Raw genomic sequence first — 12,615 nt, forward strand, 5'->3', positions numbered from 1 at the left:
AATTATGAGGCTTTAGGGCACGAATCCGAGCAATCCATTATTACCATACCTCTTTCTTATTTGTTCTAAAGGCCTTTCCGCCCTTCTCCAAGAAAAGGAACGACATGCTGCTTTTTCAGGTTTGCATATCAACCCTAATTGCCCTTCTATTTCTCACATTTTTTTCTTTAGAAGATAACCTTTTCATTTTCTGGACGACGAAAAATGACTGGAGGGTGATCAAGATGGAGATATATGAGAAAGCCTCAGGATAGATGATCAATTTTCAAAAATCCATGTTCGTGGTCGGCATAAATCAATTTTCATAAATACTATTTTTCTACTGAGTGATAAGATTTTACAATTTAGCTCTCGTATTTAGAGATTGAAAAAAAAAAAAAAAAAAAGTTAACTAAACGTACTATAACGGGGAGAGAATAAATCAGAAAATTTTTAAAATATTAAGGGCCAAATCATATTATTATTTACTATTTAGCCCTATACATTATTTAATAATCTTAAAAAATAAATTAAGAAATCTTTATTGTTAGTATTTAAATTCATGATTAGTGATTATTCATTAATCCTTCAAACCCATCTCCCCGTGGCAATCATTTCTCATCATCAGAAGCCCAAATTCGTGTCACAGGATGAAATTACGGCAACAATGGGTTTCGTGATGGACAAGATCGCTTTCTTTTTATAGGGTTCATTCATTTGAATTTTCGTCATGGCAGCAGAGGAACGTGGTGAGTTTCTCCATTTGCCGATCGCATTCAGGGCACTTGAAATTCTCCGGAATTCTCCCAGTGGTGTGTGGAAATTCGAAGCGGCAACAAGGATGAGTAATGCCTTGAAGTTCGTCGTGGTGATTCTTGAAAGCTATGTCGAAACCCTTATCGGCGGCCTGTTGCTTCCATGAATCGAAACTCCCGAGGGTGGGCAAGACGGTGGTGCTGTGGCCGTTCAGGATCACGGTTGATCCTTTGCTCAGAACTGCCCATCCTCCTTCTTTGTCGTAGCTGAGGAGCTTTTTGATTTCTTGCATCAGAGGATCACAATCGTCGGCTTTTCCTAATTGGATCTTGGAGTAAAGCATGCTCTCGATTCGAGTCCAGAAGAACCAAATCATGGTAAGATCTTGCCAGCAATAGCCAAGTTTTTCTGTTATGATTGTTGTAATGATTTTCTTGACGCGTTCTCTTTTGCTGCTTTTTCCTACGTACACCATTTCTAATGGTATGCGTGCTGCTTGTGCCACAGTCTTCGCCGTGGTTGTGAATTTTCTTATCCATTCTATGTCGTCTCCTCCATATAAGAAGACGTATCTCTCTTCCTTAATCTGTGTTTTTAAAAAATAAAAAAAAAAAAAAAAAAAAAAAAAACCCTTTGAGAAACTAGCTGATTTGTTTAGAATGGCTTAAGATTTGATTATGGGGATTTTAGTAATGAGTCATTGCATTAGCTTTATGATGGTTGAATTACCCAGTTCAGAACTGCAGGGTCGATTCCGTCGACTAGCAGCTCGAGTCGCCAGGTCTCTTCCCTCCAGAGAACTTCCTCTTTCACGCTGGTGAATGGAAAGGCAAGACTTCCCCAAATCCACATCATGTGGATTGCATTCGGGCTTACAACTTTACCTTGAGGGTCTAACACCACTAGGATGGGCCTGTTTCTGAATTGCCATACTTCCCCAATGAATCTGGTAACTGCCTTGGAGATCAATGTAGGATGGTGCACTATGTGCCATGGCATTATTGACAGGAGATACTCAAACCGTTTTTGCATCGAATCATTCCACTTGATAGAATGGTCCACAATTGGGATCCAAACTACCTCGAACTGGCTCTCAACCCGCATCCCTTGGGCCCTTGACTCATTGTAAAGCTGATCAAGAATTGAAAGCTCATCATGGGAGATATTCAAGTCTGAGATGAGCAGTAGGACATTTTTCCTTTTTAGCACATCAAGGCTAACCTGTTTTTAACAGAGAAGCAAGAGATATTTAGAAGAATGACAGAGAGAGGTAAGAATTGGAAATGTCAACTGAGTCTTGTTTGCAATGGTGAGATGTCCAGACCCTTTGGCCTGTAGAGCCATCAACTAGAGGCTGCAGATCATCTTTAGCATAAATCAAAGCCTTGAGAACCTTCATGTTATCCAGATGGGTCATTTCAAAAAGATTAATGAGCATTTGAAATGATTCAATATCTCTCTTTTCCTCTGCATTAAGGGATAACCACTTATCAGCACTACATCACATACATGTCTGTGCGCATTTAGATAGAGGGAGAGCTATCTATTTAATCTACCTATATATTGGTGGCAGAGTACCAGCTGCTTTTTGAGATGGTCACGTATGTTTTTAAGTTTGTGCGCGAGTGTAGATAGTTCCCACGAGTCGGTACTGGTTGATAAAGCTAGCCTGAAACCAGACAACCACAATGCTCAAGGTGCCATATAGCTGGGAAAAGGAAAAAAGAACTGAAAATGGATGATTGGAAAATTAGAAGAGAACATACTCATATCCCATGCTAGTTAAGCTAGTAATTTGAGTTGCACAAGAAACAATACTCCTGATGGTCCAGTAGACGGCAGTTGGGATATGGGCTACTGCTGTGGACATTGCTGGAACCTCTTGTGAGATATATGCTGAAGGAAGTTCCTTCAAGTCAATGATGCACCAAGTTACATCCAGTATAGCTGCCACAAGATCTTTTAGCGCATCAAACTTAGGCTTTAATGCAATTGAGTGCTCAAAGATTCCTGGAAGTTGCTTCAAAATTGCCATTGCTTTGGCAAGTTGGTTTTGTGAGTAAATCTGGGCAAGAAGCCAGAATTCCCCATAGTTCAAAGCAAAAGCTGCTAATGTCAGCACCAGCTTAGCATCCCATCGGTAGCTTGCCAACATATTAAAGATTGCCAATGTTGTTGCATGTGGGTCTATCCCCTCCAAAGCCTTGTATGATATCTGATAATGTTTATCATTTTATTATGTTGATACTCAATATTACATATCACTGGTGTTTAGGGCTAGTTTCATTGTCATTGCATGGAAAATATTATTAGAAACTTGAATAGGTAAGTAATGATTTTCCAAATCACCTCACTAGAAATCCTATCAATTGTGTAGGACAAAGCTTCCAACATGGTAGTGAAGCCCGCTTGATGGGTGCCTGTTTCCTCCAAACTCTCTAGTTGTTCATATGAGCCCTGTATTTTACCGTTCATAATTAGTTAAGTATATAAGCAAAGTTATTTTAAAGAAAAACATCAATTTACACCCCTAAACATTATGGTTGTATAATTTAAATTCTGAATTAATAATTGTTTTAATTTGAATCATGAACTTTTGTAAGTGTATCTATTTAGACACTCCATTACGATCCGTTTGGACAAACATTGTGTGAGGATTATAATTTTATCAATTAAATCCCTAAACTTTCATAAGCAAATCAATTTAGACTTTCTTGAAAAATTATCCATGCATCAATTTTAATCGTCTATTTTATTAATTCGACGTTTGAAGAAATGAAATCTACACGTATAAGAATTGAATGCATGGATGATTTTAAAATGCAATCTTAATAAAATGTCTAAATTGATTCACTTATAAATGTTTCGCAAGATATTTTTTCGAATTTTGTCTGAAGGATGATATTAATTGATACACTTGTGAAAGTTTAAGGTACAAATTGATACAATTTGTACAGGTTCAAATTGATACAACATTTTAGAGTGAACTTTTCCCCTGTTTTAAATGCCCAATTTCAACAAGTTTCATCTTTGTCTGCATTAATTGTTTGAAAATTCTTAATAAGCAGAATGCTGATATATCTCATTCTATCAGTCTATTGAATACTTGTTGGAAAGGATCAGTTCCATACCATGGCATCAGCAGCAGCTATGGTGGCACGTTTCAGAATGTTTTCGACCAGGCGTAGAAGCGATCTTGTGTCGACATCTCGATCATCAGGATCATGGGTGGCTATTATTTGTTTCATCATCACATTGTCGTCAGAAATGGCGGACAAGAACTTGTTACCCTTGGCCAATTGATGTCGAGAGGCTAGCGAGAACTTGTTACTGCCGTCCATTGTTCTACAACACGAATGTAGAGAAGTTACAACAGGTTGTGTGGAATGGGAATGTATGCAAGATGGATTTCCAAATTTATAGCCTCAAGGAGGAGTAAAGTTTCTGTTGAATCAACTTCCTTTCTTTCTCTTTTAGTTAAGTTCCTTCTATGTCAAGACGCCTTTGGTTGTGTGGATCCTTTTAACTTACCCTCTACATTTCATTTTATTCGGCAGGATCGGAATATTTATCTGGGTCTTGAACATGCTCTGATTGGTGAAATCGCTAATGAAAAGGCAATAAGATTCGAAACCAAAGCTCTATGTCATTAACATTGAGAATTTCAGATTATATGTCAAATTTGTCTGCAATTTAGTGATTTATTGATTCTATATGGTTTAGTGATTTCTGCTATTTAGTGATGATGTTTAGGATGGCGTTAATTTTAGTTTATTTGAATCTTCTACTTAGAAACATCTATTAAAACAATATTTTAAAGATCTATCATGATATATGAAATTACAAACAATATTCTAAACATATGTTTTGTTCTCTTTGTGGTTGTGGATTATGTAGAATCTTTTTATGTTTTTGTCTTTTTTTTTCCTTCTTGAAAATATCAATGTGAATCAATTGTGATGATTTATAATTATTTTCACTTTATTTCATTCAAAATCAGCTAGAAATTATCTAATTAGTTGTTTTATTCTCCTAGAATTCTACTTAAGTGATGAAAAATTATCATGTTACTCTTTTTATAAGTTGAGGAAAAAGAGGATGAAAAATGGCCAATTAGCAATTAATTACTACATTTCTCTATGATATTGTTTTAAGCATTACATTTAAACAAGTCTTTCAAATGAAACGATTTAAAAAACGAAGAATTTGTTAGGAAAAAAGCTCAATTTAAAAAAAAAACAAAAAACATCAACTTTATCAAACAAGATTTCAATTATGTAACATTTACATAATTGAGTGTTAAATAAATAACCGAATATTACCACATGACGGTCAGTCTTTTTATTATTATTATTATGGACAACTTTTTATTGCTTCCTTTCTTGACTTGCAAATGTGGTTGAGAATTCATTTGTAGAAGAGAATAATAATAATAATAATAACAATCACAATAATAATAATAATATATGTAGCTAAGAATAATGTTATGTTTTATTAAATAAACTAAAACTACAAAACTGCTTCCTTTCTTTTCTTGCAAATGTAGTTTGAGAACTTTCATTTTGTATATTAATTGGGAAATTGTGAAGGGGAGACAATAGGAAAAGCTTCCCTTGCTTTTGCATTGCATATGTTTCACAAGAAATTGTGTTTTTAAATAGGAGAATAATAGTCAAGTTCAGTTGCGTTTCACTCTATTAAAGAGATAAAATATCAAAATCATTTTTATCATATTTAACATCACTTTGAAACACGATATTTAATCGCTAAAAATTAATAGAATATTTTGTTTTATTTTACACGTGTAGATGCAAATTTCAAATCATTATAATAGGTTTTAATTAATTAAAAGCATAACTCAAAGTGATTTTAAAAATGAAAAATGATTTAGTATTTCATAACCACTCCTAAATATATCTACTCAAATGGTGAAGGGGAGATTAGAAATAAACAATAATAAAAACTTTGATCTCTCCCTTTTCCATCTACGCGACATACAAGTTTAGTTAATGAATCTTCATATTGACGACACATCTCCATTGTAATTAAACAAAATAACGCATTGGTTCATTATGGTTTTGTTTGATAAAGTTCTTATTTCGTGTTTCCTATTTCTTGTTTTTTAAGAACTATAAACATGAGTATGTCTGGTGACTATTTCTGTTTGTTATTTCTTGAAAAAAAAAAAAAACAGAAACCAAAACAAAAAATTGTTTAATAACTATTTTTCGTTTCTTATATCTTTTTCCTTACTATTTTGGTTTTTTTCTTGTTTCATAGTTTAAATATAATTTAATTATATAATATAGAAAAAATATATAACGTGCATTAAAATGTATAAAGAACAATTATCAAACGTTTACATTATCTAATACAAATAAGTCCCGACGTAATATTAATAACAATAATATAAATGTTTCTCTCCTTTAAATGTTATCCAAATTTTATCTAGAATGTTAATTGTTACTCTAGTCATTCACCTCGAATAATGTCAACTTAGATCTAATCCTATTATATTGTTTTTGTAAGTTTTGTGGTTGAAATCATGATGGATTGACCTTGTTGTTAATAAAGGGTTTAGATTTGATAAAGGACTAAGAGATAATGTATTCAATCCATAGTAGCCTCCAGATTTAATAACCTAACGTTTTCTTGACATCCAAATGTAGTAGAGTTTGGCGGGTTATTTTGTGTGATTAGTTGAGGTGCTCGAAGCTAGCCTGGACACTCTTGCATATCAAAAGAAAATGTGGCTATAAAATATTGAAATGAGGTTAAATGCATGTCCAAATAAATAATATTTATTTCTTTAAAAAAATAAAAAATTTATATATTGAAAATTTTAATTAAAAATTATTTTTAAAATATAAATAATAGTTTTATTGACGGTTTTTTTTCCATGAGCATCAATTAAACAAAAGAATCCGTGTGTTAATAAGGCTCACATTTTTAGTAGTGGAGAGAAATTCTTGAAAATTGATTATTTTTTTTTAATAATAATAAATTTGTGGATCATTTCTTCTTTCTTCATTTTAATCTTACATATATAATCGTTTTCCACTATTTGAGGGGGGACAATTGCGGTTGAAGGTTCTTTCGTAGTGGGGCTCAAGACTACATTCTTAGATCTAGGTTTGTAGTTAACTCACACGTGTCTAAGATGTCAGTATTGTGTAAAGGTACCACAAATTCTTCTTTTCCTTCCGTATTGTTCTTTTAAGATGATGTCTCCCCTTTGATCGTTGATTATTACTATGTAGCTTATGAGTCTAATTCTTGTTGAACCTCTAACTTGTCAAAGGACATAGAATAGTTTCTTTTGTTGTATTTTTGTTGGTGTATTCTTGCTAAAGATGTGAGCTTGTCATTTATTTTGTTTTGCTTTAGTTGCAAGCTCTAGCTCTGAAGCTAGGAGGTCTCCTTTTTGCAATATACTTATATAACCTTTGTGAATATATATATATATATATATATATATATATAACCGTTTTTCAAATTTTCGTTTAATTAACTTTTCAACTTTCACATCAACATCCATAAATTTTTATCAATATTTACAATTTTTAAAATATCTTATAAACAAAATATTTTAATTGATTTTTTATTATTATTTTCTACCACTTATAAATAATCATTATTCAATTTTCACTTTCTCCATACCTCAATTTTAATCCTCTCTTCTACTCTCAAATTCCTTCCAATTCTCCCACGTTTTCTCTAAATCCCTCAAATTCTCTCTCAAGTTTTAGGGAAATTGTTATAAATAACCTTCAAATGTTTCCATCTTTCATGACTAGCATCCTTTTAGAAAATACCTTGAAATAATTTTTCTCTATCCATCCCGGTCGAGATCAACCATGGAGATTTGAATAAAAAAAACTAATCTTTTCATATTATCGATTATTTAGGGCTTTCTTGGTGAAATCTCTTGCAGGATGAACGACGAGAATCCACTAATTTTTTCAAATATTATGTCATCTTTCCAAATATTATACCAAATCTTACATAATTTTTCAAAATTTTCACCCAGTTTTTGTTTCTATAATTATTTAAATTTCTAAGATTATCAATTATCCAAATGAAAATTTCCAAAATTAATGTAAGATTTGGGGTAGAGTCTTTGTATTAAATTGTTCTTTTCTTTATCTAGAATAATGGATGTTGTTGATGCTAATTTTTTTTAATAGTAATATTATTATACAATAATAAGAGGGATCCTACGACCTGGGATCAAGGCACCACAGCAAACAAACCATCTACAGAAATAGCGCACAGACGAAACAAGCATAACCATAATAAAAAAACAACCCAAAAGGAAAAACAAACAAACCAACCAAAAGAAAAATCCCACAAGCCGGTAGGGTTGGCAAACCTTGCCCCAAATATATATATATGTATGTATATATATATAACAATATTATGAAATAAAATTTAAAAGAATATAAAAAAACTAAAAACGATATATATAAGCTACTGTTTTTAATTTTTTTTAATTTTATTTCATAATAAAATTAACTTTAACTTGTTATTAAATTTTAAAATAAAGAAATGTTAAAATATTTTTTATTATTAAATTAAATAAATAAAACAATAATAATACTAACTTGTTACCTAAAAAGTGTATCATTCTAATAGAAATACAAAAAATTAGTGATTTTAAATTAAAAAAATTAAAAAGAAAAACTAATGGCCGGGGAATTTTTCCCCGCGGGGCTCCGATCCCCGAACAAGGATTCCCCGACCTTAACCCCAATTCCTCAAAATGAGGAATGGGGCGGGGACGGGGAGTACATCCCCGGCCCTGCCCCACCCCATTGCCAACTCTACAAGCCAGGGAACCTACAGAAACCAAAGTAACCAAGAGAAAACTAAAGAAAACGAAAACAAATAAGCTAGAGAAAGCCATGAAGACCGTCTGCCAAGACGCAACATGCGCTCGAACCATACACATAATAAGCTGAAACAAGGTATATGCCATTCTCGGATGCTCTCCATGCAATCAACGATTCCTCTCCTGCCAAATAAAGTAAATTGACGCACACCAAAAGACTCGAAATAACTTACTTCGCACATCTTTACTAGACCCCACCCGACACACCTAACACAACTCCACATCCCACTCAGGAACCCGATGAGATGAACCCAACAGACACACCACACCCTCCCAAATCTCCCTCCCAAACACACAGTAAAAAAACAAATGATTCTGAGACTCAACCTCACCCTTACAAAACAGATAGACAACATCTATCGATGGATCCCACCTCCTCAACCAATCCCGAGTACCTAATCTATCTTTCACCGCCAGCTAGACACAAAAAGAATGCCTCAAAATATTACCCCTAGACCAAACCAAACGAGCCCAAGACACCCTATGACGCCTAGGACACAAACTCACCTACACACTAGCAACAGAGAAAATACCATTACCACTCAGAACCCAAACCCAACTATCCTCCACATTCACCTTCGGTACTACACGCTGAACCAAACCCCATAATTCAAGAAGTTCCCTCGAAACTGAAGGCCAATGCCAAAATCTATCATCAGATAAGAAGTCTGACAGTCTAGCCTCACGATGACTATCAGCATAAAAAAATCACATGCTTCCCATAATTCTCCAAAATAGACTCCACAGGCAGCCACGGATCCTATCAAACAAAACATCTTCTCCCATTACCAATCTACAACCTAACCAATGGCTTAAGCCAATCCCGACAACATAAAATCGCCCTCAAACACCACGACCGCCCCACCTTAGCACGAACCATCCATAACGACCGTCCTCTAAGCACATACTCCTCCATCCAAGCAACCCACTGTTAGAATCAGAAAATGCACAACATAAGTTAAACAGATCAATAAGCATTCTAATTCATTAATTTTGACTTTAAATTAAACATGCTCATAAACTAATAAGAGGGTTTCATAACATACCTTTGTAGAACCACATGAATCTCGATTCCAACTATAAATCTTCTCCAAATAAACTTGTGAACCACCTCAAGGCCTTCCTTACTATTCTCTTGGTGCCTTAAATCGAGTTGTGGGACTCAAAATAAGCTTGAATAAAGGGAATTTGGAGAAGAAGATCACTGCTGCACCATGGAAGAAGACCTTCTTCAACCTCAAGTTCTTTAGCAAAAACTTATCAAGTGCATCAGTTGCATGCACGATTTCCACTTCAATCTTCTCTATTTATTGCAAGATTATCATACAAAGAAGATAGCTGCATGAACTGCACCTCATGCTTGGAAATTTGACTCAAAAGAATGGTGGAGTATGTGTGAGCAAGATGAAATGGAAAGTGTAGAAATCCCACTTTTTCCATTTTCCATCTTTTCCATCTTATGCCCTAAAACTCACAGTTTGTAAACAATAAAACTTATTCTGAAAATTTAATAAGTTGTTTAAAATATGTATTGCTTATTTCATTTTCCAATAAACTAAAAGACTCATAACTATTACATGAGTACTTGAACTTTATGTGGTGACATAAAAGTGGATCAGGTTTGAGTAAATAGTCAAAATGATCTATAGTAAATGAATGAGGTTGGATGGCTTATTCTGGTAACACTATTGGGTGCGGCCCACTTTGTAGTTGTTACAAAGAGTTGTAAAGATACTACAAACGCTCTGATGCCAATTATAGAAGTATATCAGCATGCAATAGAAGAAACAAGGATTAATAAGCATTCTAATTTATTAATTTTTGTTGTAAATAAAGCATGCTCATACAATAATAAAAGGGTTTCAAGCAATAACTTTGTTGAACATCTTTAATCTCGAAATCAGTTGCAAATCTTCTCCAAAAATTGTTGTGAACCACCTCAAGATCTTCCCTACTATTCTCTTGGAGTTTTAGATTGAGTTATGAGACTCAAGATAAGCTCGAATGAAGGGAACTTGGAGAAGAACTCACTGCACCATCCACTTGAAGAACACCTTCTTCAACTCAAATTTTTCTGTAAAAATTAAAATGATGCATGCTTCAATTCCACTTCCATCTCTCTATTTATTGTAGGACATTATGCAAAGAAGAAGGTTGCATGAGATGCAGCTCATGCTTGATGTACTGAAGCAAGAGCAAGTGGGTTTTGAGTGAGCTTCTTCATGAAGGTGAGTAGAATTTTCCAACTTTTGATTTTCCAATCTTTTTGTGTTTTAAGATTTTCTAATTTCAAATTGATTTCTAAAATAAATTTAATTTTAAAAATTGAAATTTTTATTAATTTTATAAAATTAATTTCATAAATTAGTTTTCTAATAAAATTAATAATAAACAATTAATTAAACAATTTAATTAATTCTAATTAATTTAATATAAAAAATTAAATTAATTTTACACAAATTCCACCTTTATGAATTTAATATTTAAATCATATTTAAATATTAATTAATTCTCCAATTTCATTTAATTCCAAAATTAAATGTTTAATTATAACACATATAATTACTAATTCCTTTAATTCTAATTCGAAAAGACTGGGTCAAATGTCTGTTTTACCCCCGAGATTACCTCTTGTTCCTTAAATCTCACTGATTCTCTAATGAACAATTGATTTGTGGTCTGATCAACAAACTCAATTTAATAATTCAAGATGTTCATGTTTTACGAGCTAGTAGGGGGACCTCGCAGACCTATAGATTATGGGCTCCAATGATCGGAGATTAATTTGCTAAACTATTTACACTGGATTTACCCTCATTCATTAACTAATGGGTCATTCCACTAAAGCCCATAGTTGCACTCCCATCACTATAGATATATTATATCCACTCGATATAATCACGATTAGTAAATTAACCCTTCACAGGTTGTTCGTAATAACGATTGGGTCAAATGTCTATTTTACCCGTGAGATTACCTCTTGTTCCTTAAGTCCCACTGATTCTCTAATGAACAATTGATTTGTGATCCGATCAACAATCCGAGTCTCTCTCTGGCCAATGAGAGGGTGGGGCCCCTTGTTCAAGACCCAGAGTCAGCACTTAAGGGAACAACCACTCTACTATCCCTGAAAGCGGGTAGGAGTGAATTCCATCTTGCACCCTATGTCTCCAGTTATCTACCCGGTCTTACCCCTGAAATGGAGGTTTATTGAGTCGGCGTTGTTGAGCCAACCCTCACTTATGCAAATCTAAGGATAATCTCGAATAAACAGGAGTTCATAGTTAGCTTAAGATTCAGGTCAAGTTACCTAGATCATCGCTTTGAAATAGTCAGTCTTAAATAGTAAACAGCGTTATAAAGTAAAAGTGACTGATTTCGTGGTCTGATCTTGTACAAACCCATTGCACAAGATGGCCCCACTCCTCATGTCATCACATGTATGAATTAGGATCACATCGTTCATAGCACTTTACAACCCTTTGTAACAACTACAAACTGGGTTGCATCCAATAGTATTACTAGAATAAGACATCCAACCTCATTCATATACTATAGATCATTTTGACTATTTACTTGAACCTGATCCACTTTTATGTCTCCACATAAAGTTCAAGTACTCATGTAATAGTCATGGGCTTTTTAGTTTATTGGATTTCTAAAACGAAATAAGCAATATATATTTTTAATAACAACTTATTGAATTTTCAGAATAAGTTTTATTGTTTACAAACCACGAGTTTTAGGATATAAAACCCAACAATCCACAGCCTGGGATCAAGGCACCATGACAAACAAACCACCTATAGAAATAGCACATAGACGAAACAAGCATAACCATAATAAAAAGACAACCCAAAAAGAAAAACAAACAAACTAACCAGAAGAAAAAATCCCACAAGCCAGGGAACCCACTGAAACCAAAGTAACCAAGAGAAAACTAAAGACAACGAAAAAAAAGTAGCTAGAGAAAGTCATAAAGCTCAGTC

At 33.7% G+C, this 12,615-nt stretch overlaps 1 protein-coding gene and 1 long non-coding RNA gene across 3 annotated transcripts; one reads left to right on the forward strand and one right to left on the reverse strand.

Moving 5' to 3' along the window:
* Positions 1-299: 299 nt before the first annotated feature.
* LOC120090334 (protein SIEVE ELEMENT OCCLUSION B) lies at positions 300-4,299 on the reverse strand. Its single transcript, XM_039047921.2, has 7 exons — positions 3,867-4,299; positions 3,085-3,192; positions 2,502-2,950; positions 2,292-2,404; positions 2,060-2,202; positions 1,465-1,956; positions 300-1,321 (listed from the first exon to the last, which is right to left on the reverse strand). The coding sequence occupies exons 1-7, from the start codon at positions 4,074-4,076 to the stop codon at positions 689-691; spliced, it is 2,148 nt and encodes a 715-aa protein (XP_038903849.1). The 5' UTR covers positions 4,077-4,299; the 3' UTR covers positions 300-688.
* On the forward strand, positions 974-4,596 carry LOC150031311 (uncharacterized). 2 transcript variants are annotated; one of them, XR_016525926.1, is made up of 3 exons: positions 974-1,112; positions 3,830-4,211; positions 4,293-4,596. It is a non-coding gene; the product is annotated as an uncharacterized LOC150031311 (long non-coding RNA). The 2 variants fall into 2 exon arrangements; XR_016525925.1 differs by having other exon boundaries at positions 3,830-4,170.
* Positions 4,597-12,615: the final 8,019 nt, after the last annotated feature.

Source organism: Benincasa hispida, unplaced genomic scaffold (assembly GCF_027475165.1).
Source record: "Benincasa hispida cultivar pf3 unplaced genomic scaffold, pf3_genome.v1.1 HicScf13, whole genome shotgun sequence".
NCBI lineage: Eukaryota > Viridiplantae > Streptophyta > Magnoliopsida > Cucurbitales > Cucurbitaceae > Benincasa > Benincasa hispida.

Coding starts and splice junctions, on each gene's coding strand:
- LOC120090334 (XM_039047921.2), bottom strand. CDS start 4,076: ATGGACGGCAGTAACAAGTTCTCGCTAGCCTCTCGACATCAATTGGCC. Junction 2,405..2,501: donor TTAACTAGCATGGGATATGA/GTATGTTCTCTT, acceptor GTCTGGTTTCAG/GCTAGCTTTATCAACCAGTA. Junction 2,203..2,291: donor ACTCTGCCACCAATATATAG/GTAGATTAAATA, acceptor CCCTTAATGCAG/AGGAAAAGAGAGATATTGAA.